Source organism: Pieris napi, chromosome 5 (assembly GCF_905475465.1).
Source record: "Pieris napi chromosome 5, ilPieNapi1.2, whole genome shotgun sequence".
In the NCBI taxonomy this organism is placed as follows: Eukaryota; Metazoa; Arthropoda; class Insecta; order Lepidoptera; family Pieridae; genus Pieris; species Pieris napi.
In genome coordinates this window covers 6,790,783-6,798,699 of record NC_062238.1, presented here as the reverse complement: position 1 = coordinate 6,798,699, position 7,917 = coordinate 6,790,783, and the positions used below count along the sequence as shown (strand labels likewise).

Here is a 7,917-nt window from a genome sequence, read left to right as displayed (position 1 = left end):
ACAACATTCATTATTCTAATTATTTTTATATTACAAAAACCCCGTTACTTACAAGAGGCTTACAAACCTCACTGTCTACAGTAGGGCTAATAGCTGACATTTGACATATGCCAGTTTTGGCTTTAGGTTCACAGACGCAACATTGTAACGTCAGTTCGCTCTTTAGAACAGAAACTGTTTATGGTGTTGTCAAAGTAAACCGTAAAATGAAATTCTATTGTCGTTATAAGAATCACAATTTTTACAGAATTGAAAGTTAAGCAATTGTGCAGTTGTAACTTTAATAATATTATGCCCATTCGATTATTGAATTTTGATGATATCTCAAATGTGATCTATTAAACTGGCCCCTACTTGAACAATGTGTCTAAGCTGTGATGAGGATAAAAACTATTGACTAATTAGACAAATTCATTGGTGATGAATAATTGATGGCATTAAGATGAAAAAATCGTCTTGTAATTATCTATTCATGTTATTTATGATAACAATTATTACACGATATTATTACATCATATTACATGATACTGAATTATAGCTATTTTTTATCCAGCTGCATGAATAGCTCAATAAAAATTATTTTATTATGAACCTAAAACCGAATTATAAGTAGTACACCTTAAGTAGCCAATTTTTTTTTTATAGGACTAAAATATTTTGTTGTTTTCGGACTTGTTACAGAGATTGTATTACACATATTTTGAATGACACCTAATATAATAACCTAAAACTTCATACTGTAGTTGTGTTAACAAGATGAAAAAAAAAACAAAACAAATTCCCTTTTTATACGAGATCAATCATTCCATTACCATAAGACGTAAAATGTCAAAATTAATAATCGAGTGCCCACTCGTTTTCCTGCAGGAAAGCATCGACCACCTCCTTCATTGTGAAGTTAGGTATAAGTTGATCTGCGGTTAGCTTCACACGAGTCACTGGGTCGAAATGTCCAACGCGCTACAACGAAATAATAATTATATGTATGTAAGCAATCGGTGCAAAAGAGTGGGGGGAAACTTTTGCCACTTGGCAAGCGCTTGAGGAGCTTCTTATTTTATCTTTAGAAGAACATTTCATATTGTAAATACTAATATTGTCCATAAATGGCTTTTATTATAACTAAAATAGATGTAGAATAAAATTTAAAAAGAAATCACGAATTAAAACAACTCGTAGCAATGTTTGCAACTCGGGATACGTTGGGACTATTAGACACAATTTAAAAAATGTAATTATTAAAAGCAATATATTTTCGCTGAAATAAAGAAAATGATATACTAATTTTCTTTTGTTCAGCTCAGTTCAGTTTTCGAAATGTTCTACGTTAGGTTAAAACAGCTATCTCATGAACTGAAAATTCCTATTGCGTAATATAAAGGGGAAAAACATACAAACTGAAAGTAGTATGGAAGTATTAAAAAACTTCTATACATTCATAGTTTTTTTTCTATAATACATACCTCTAGATGTTCCTCAATATCTTTACGTTCGTATGTGATACCGCTGGGCGTAATCACAGGCTCATTCAATATCTCAAAGCTGATTTTGCCACAGAGGAAATCCGGTACGTCGCGTTTCTGAAATACATTTATATAGATATGACTTTCGTAGAATTATAATAATTAATAAAATAATAAAATTAAGTTTCTTTCATATCAATCAATAACTTGAATAAAAAACAAAAGAAAATACTAAGCGGGAAAGTTTGTGTTATTTAAAAGTCGCATACAACTGGGAAATTTAAAGGTACTAGTTTTTATGTTCTAATATAATTGATGTGTATATGTATGTGTGTTAAATTTGTGATGTCATATTTTTTAGGCATAAAACAATGTTTTAGAACTCAAAGTACTCAACGCTAATATTAGTAAGTGATGTTAATAAATAAAGCGTAATATTGCTATGCTTGCTAAAAATTTATTTTTTATTTTCAAGCCTGAGTTGCGGTACAACAACATCTTAACTAAACAGTTAATTTTTATATTAATTTATATAGGTTCAAAGGTTACGTGAAAGAGCAGGCTTAATAAAAAAGGCTTGTAATACAAATTTACAAGGAAATACACATAAATCTATCGGCCCCGTTGTAGTTAAGAAAAACAAAATCTTACCCTTCGCCGCTCATCGATTTTGGAAAACAGATTATTTAACTCGCTGCTGTAGTTATTCTGTAAAAAATATTAATTAAAATATAGACATGTTTTTTTATTTAAACACATCTATATATAACGAACGTATAGGAAGCACGCGTTCCAATGTTAAGTGTCGTATACAGATAAATCTCACAAGGGAGTCATCGGTCATTTAAGAGTTGATACGCTTTATTCTAGAAGATTCGTGAGTCGTTTTTGTTCCGTTCAATAGTGCTTCTCTACTTTCCTGAAGTGAATTATTATATATTTTTATTAAAATCTAGACAAGCTAACTGAAAGGACCATTGCGTAAAGTCAAAAGGATTTATGAGCAGAAATGTACATACATAAATCCTTATGCCTCAAGTAAAAATAAACATCTTTACACAATTTACAAGTAAACCAATTAGTTGAATACTGCGTATATTTGATACTATTTTCTTACGATACAACCTAATGAATTAAGTCCACCTATTGTACGTAACACTGACGCAAAATCACGTCATTGCACAAATGAGATTATCCTTTTCTGGTAGCTAGTAGTAACACTAGAATAACTTGTAAGTCATTCAGAATTTTATCACGAAAGTAAAATTGAAGTAGATTTTGTTACTTTGTATGTCAACCAAACCAAGATAAGTTATTTTTATTTATTGTTCCATAAATTGTTGCATAAATTTTTATTAAGTAACTAGCTGGCCTGGCGAACATTGTACCGCCTAACAGTCGATTCTTTATTTGTTTAAAATACTTATACTGCTATTCGGGACACCGGTCTAGCTAGTAAGATAAAAAAAAAGAAAATTGATAAGACAACAAATACATTATGTCAAAAAATTAAATTTTTCCTTCCCGGAACCCCTCCACTAACACTTGAACTTTATGCTATGGTATTAAAGTTCAAATTGACTTTTAAGTATTATTACACCTATTTTGTATGGGAATATTCGTAATAATACTTAAAAGAAATAGAAGAAATACGAAAAAATTGTTTTTAGACTCTTTCACTCAATTTTTTTTAATTTTTCTCCGTAAGAACCATGCTCGTACTTCTAGGTATATTATAAAAAAAAATCTGACAAATCGGTCAAGCCGTTTCCATGTTATGTCGTGACAACGGAAAACGGGTTTTATTTTTATATATATAGATTTATTTAAATTTCATTAATGTTATTACGCCTAACATGAAATAAACAAACAGCTGTTACATGTCTCACAGAAGAATTCAGTAGTACCAAATAGTAACTTTATATCTGGGACAACTCACAAAAATATATTGTTTAGCATGGAACAATTTTTGTGTCAGTATGTAAAATTCTAAATGTAATACTTACACATTCTTCTTCAGCCTTTGTTATTTTTGAATTGGTATCTTCTTCATTTATATTGTCTAATTTTATTGATTCTATTCTACGCTGTAAATCTTCATTAATTAGCCTACAAGAAATAAATATTATTATTCAAATATGCAGTAAACATATATTCAATACCACAATAATAAAGATACTGGTTTAGGGTAAATATATAGAGTTTTTTTTATAATAGTCCATGCCCTACTATATAATCAAGAAAGCAACTTGTTAAAGAATAATGTATTTTCTATTCTATGAATGAAACACAACATCTGTGGTAGCAATAATAAAATTGCAATATTAAATCTCTGACGAGTTACGTACAACGGACCTATTGAATGTCTGATGAGGCTCTTCCATTGTTAAACAAAATACTATGTGATATAAAATACTGAAAATGGAAATGAATCATTTGCTGAATTTCTCATCAGTTAAACTACATGAACAATTTTCATTATAATCTTACAAAAACAATTTAATCACCTATTCAAATATGTCTGTAGTTCAATCTCCTGTGATATCCTCTTTTCTTCCTGAACATTCCATCTCTTTTTTCTAGCAATTCGTATTTGAGCAGCTATATCATCACCAAAGTTTAATTTCTGTTCTCTGGCTAAATCATTAGCTAAAAAGGATATACATAAATCATATATCATCATCATCAATCATAATAATGATTGATGATGATGATACCTATTGGGAGTTTTGGGTAACAAACTTAGTTTAGGGTAACACTTGTATTATTTCCTTTGAAAGTTATAATGATAAGCCATTGCTATACTTATTTACAGTAAAATTATTGAATTATTATGTATAAATTCTTATCTAGACAACTTCTCATATTGAATTTTAAGTACCGAATCTAAAAATTACTATAACATCATTAATAACCGACAATATCTAATATACTGTTGTTGTTGATAAAACAGATGTTTACCTCTATGTAAATGTTTAATAGCCTCATCATAGCAATCAAGTTCAACCAGAGCCTGCCCCAGAAAGAAATGGCCCTTTACTTGGTTGCTGTCTATGTCAAGTGCTCGACGGCAGTCCTGGCAAGTAGCATCCCATCTTTTCATCTTCAATTGGCATAGTGCACGATTTGTGAAGTATGTTGCAACTGAAGGATTTTTTATCTACAAAAATAAACATTGTTTTAAATTACAATGAGGTAAATCCTGCTACATGAGGAAGAAAATATACTGTAAGAGAATGAAATGATACCTAGGAATGCTGTGTAGTAACCACATACAAGATTGGTTTGGATTTTTTACAGAATAAACACTTCATTTAAACCTACATTTTGAAGTACTATCAAAACAATATAATATATTGAGTCAATAATGTTGAAAGAATGTTGTTAATTTTACAATATAAAAATAAAGTTACTTTTCTAGTTCCAAAAGGCTATTCAAGAGATGTTAGCCAGGAAATAAGTATTTGACCATGAATCTATTTTAACTGGAATTTTTTAATACTTACAATAGCTTTCGTATAACAATTCATAGCATCTTCGAAACGTCGTAAGCTAAAGAGTCGATTTCCTTGTTCCTTAAGTTCTTTGTCGGTCAAATTAGCAGTAGAGTACATATGCTTACTCATTTTAATTTTTAAGATGATTACCAGACACTTTTTTAGGATTCAGATAACTTTCATTATATTTTTTATTTGTCCAATCAACTAGAACTCTACACGTTTAATACACCACAAGTCATATAAATTTTGCACTTATCAGTCGTTTTAAAACAATTTTATTATTAATTTTACAGGATAAGAGAAATCGCCATTCGTCGATCGCCAACAATAGAAAAAAATTGAATGAAATGACAACTGAATACTGATTATTCTTGATACATTCGATTTATTTGTTTTGACGCCAAAGAACGTCACTCTGCTGTCAATTCGACATATGACAATTAGTAGAGATTTTTACGCCTGTCTATTTTTTATTGATTGTAAATTGCCGCTCAAATTTAAACCTTTTGAAGTATTAACAATTTTCTTAACCTACATAGTAATAATAATAATTAAAAATAAATAAATAAAAAAATTAAATATATTTTAAAAGTTTGTACCTTTAACGCTGGCAGCATTTCCTTTCCGTATTGCGATATTTATTTGTTGAGCGAGGAAAGATACCCATATAAAATGGATAGGTACCCACAAAGCATTTTACTAATAAGTTTTTTTTAATGCTTCTAAAAGACGAGCACCTGTTTCACCCACACCATAATACGATGTTAAATCTTTGAGATGTTGATGTTGTGGGGTGACAGCCCATCTAGGGGCGTTAGTCAATATAAGGCATCTTGACTAACGGCCAAAATTAATAATGTATCCTCAATCTATGATTATAACCAATCTTGGACTGATTCATATCTAAAGACCGATCTCCAATCTGCATGCCAATAAACATTTCTGCTATCCGATTGTTTATTTGACAAAAGATTGACAGCAATCTTTTTTTTTTTTTTTTTTTTTTTTTTTTTTTTATTATGGCAACAGCTTCAACTTTATGCCAGTTTCAAGTAAAAGACAGCAATCTTTTGCGTGATCCTTGCCTCTCGACCGCGTTTCGTTCAATGCAATATGTTGTGTTCAAGCATACCAAAAGTTCGTGTTTTTGGAACGAAATAAAATAAGTAAGACTTAGGATCTGTTTCACAATGTATGGATAAAGTAGCAATTAGCTATGCAACGTTTTGTTTGTTTTTTTGTTACGAACAAATAAAGTTACAAAATTCTATAGAAAAACATAGAACCTTAACCTTTTTGCTGGTCATTTAATATTACTTGTAACGAAACGGGCTGTCATTTTCATATGGTATTATTGTTTGTTAGGTTATTGAGTATTTTAGTACATATTATTACAAATATAAATTTTCTCTGAGTAGTTTGTGTATGTTGTTTTAGTGATTCGAGGTTGGTTCTTTAACTTAAAAAAATGTCTACGCAAAAACGTGAAAGAAGCGTCAATTTCAGCCGGGAAGACGTTGACCTTCTAACTTCGCTTGTTGCTGACCATAAAAATATATTAGAAAATAAAAAGAGTGACTCAGTCACCTGGCAGGAGAAAGAGCAGTGCTGGAAGACGCTGGAGGCGCTGTTTAATAGCACAAGTGGGGTAAACTTTCGCAGTTCTAAAGCTTAAAGAGGGCTACAAGAAAAAAGTCTGCCTTGATACATGCTGAAACATATCGTACAGGAGGTGGCCCCAGTGCTGCTACTCCTCTTACCCCCTATCGAGGAAAAAGTCAAAGACATGATATTGTTGTCTGTCGAAGGAAATGAAAGTCAATTGAAAGGAAGAGCTTCTTAATAAGAGAAAGCAATGGGCATTTAAAGATGAAGAAAGAGAGCATAAAAGAGAATTCTGGGCCATAGAAAAAAATATATTGTTAAATAAATTAGAAAAATAATAGATTTTGTGCCTGGAGCGAGGATGTATTGTATTAAAAATTTGTATTTTTATTTAAATAAAAGCATTGAATTTTTATTTAATTTATCTCAAAAATGTTGTAATTTATAAAATATTATAGTAATAAAGCAAAATAATCACTTATAAGATTACTTCGCAAACTTGCATTTCCCACGTTGTCAATTGCGCTTTGATCAATATCATCAGCTGGTTCATCTACTTGTTGCAGTAGTTCAAAATGTTCATCTCGCATATCAATAGCAATATTGTGCAACACTGCACATGCCACTATCACGGCTTGTACACGAGATACTTGAAGCAAAACCTTTTTTGACAAACCGATTTTGGGGAACCGATTTTTTCCAAACACCATATTATGTCCTTTCCACCACATTTCTGCTTCGTATTTGAGATTCGTTATAAAGATGTTCTGCTGGAGTCTTGAGGTTTTGCAGTGGAGTTAGTAGGTAGTATCTATAGTAACAAATATTTTTGGTTGTAGCTAATATTTAATTTTTTTTTACAAAAGTTGATGAAAAGATGAAACCTGCAAGAAGTCATATATGATAGACATCACTTTGTGTAAAAGTGTCTCCAAAGCTTCTTTTGTTAACCTAAATCTAAATGTGAATTCGGCTTCATTCAGGCTCTGGATATAATAAATTCTTGTCTTCTTATGTCTTCTCATAGAAGTACGTTGTCTTCTTCCAGCTTCAGAATTACTATCCCAATCGGATAATTGCATTTAAACTTCCAAATCACTATCACTAGAACTGGAAGATGACGAAGATGAATAAATTTTCCCAATGAATATTAAGTTAGGTCGCAATCCCAAACCCAAATCATACCAGTTTCACCGATAGCAATCCGAGATTGATTTGGCCAATTGAAGCAACAGTCAAAATGGACAGATAGGTTGTTGGCATGAGTAAACATTCATTTTCATACAGAGGGCAATCTTCAATCTCTTATCCGCCCTCTGAACGATTGGTTGAATAATTAGATAGGTATC

General features: G+C 30.9%; 1 protein-coding gene across 1 annotated transcript; it reads right to left on the bottom strand.

Annotated features, from left to right (window-relative positions):
• Positions 1-773: 773 nt before the first annotated feature.
• LOC125049517 (E3 ubiquitin-protein ligase CHIP) lies at positions 774-5,380 on the bottom strand. Its single transcript, XM_047648865.1, has 7 exons — positions 4,970-5,380; positions 4,425-4,623; positions 3,971-4,112; positions 3,470-3,572; positions 2,115-2,171; positions 1,464-1,580; positions 774-960 (listed from the first exon to the last, which is right to left on the bottom strand). The coding sequence occupies exons 1-7, from the start codon at positions 5,087-5,089 to the stop codon at positions 835-837; spliced, it is 864 nt and encodes a 287-aa protein (XP_047504821.1). The 5' UTR covers positions 5,090-5,380; the 3' UTR covers positions 774-834.
• Positions 5,381-7,917: the final 2,537 nt, after the last annotated feature.

What these genes read in the sequence shown, in the direction of transcription:
- LOC125049517 (XM_047648865.1), bottom strand. Translation starts at nt 5,089, where the DNA reads ATGAGTAAGCATATGTACTCTACTGCTAATTTGACCGACAAAGAACTT. An exon ending in CTACAGACATATTTGAATAG is followed by an intron (nt 3,573 to 3,970) that starts GTGATTAAATTG and finishes TATTTCTTGTAG; the next exon opens with GCTAATTAATGAAGATTTAC. An exon ending in AAATCGATGAGCGGCGAAGG is followed by an intron (nt 1,581 to 2,114) that starts GTAAGATTTTGT and finishes AATGTATTTCAG; the next exon opens with AAACGCGACGTACCGGATTT.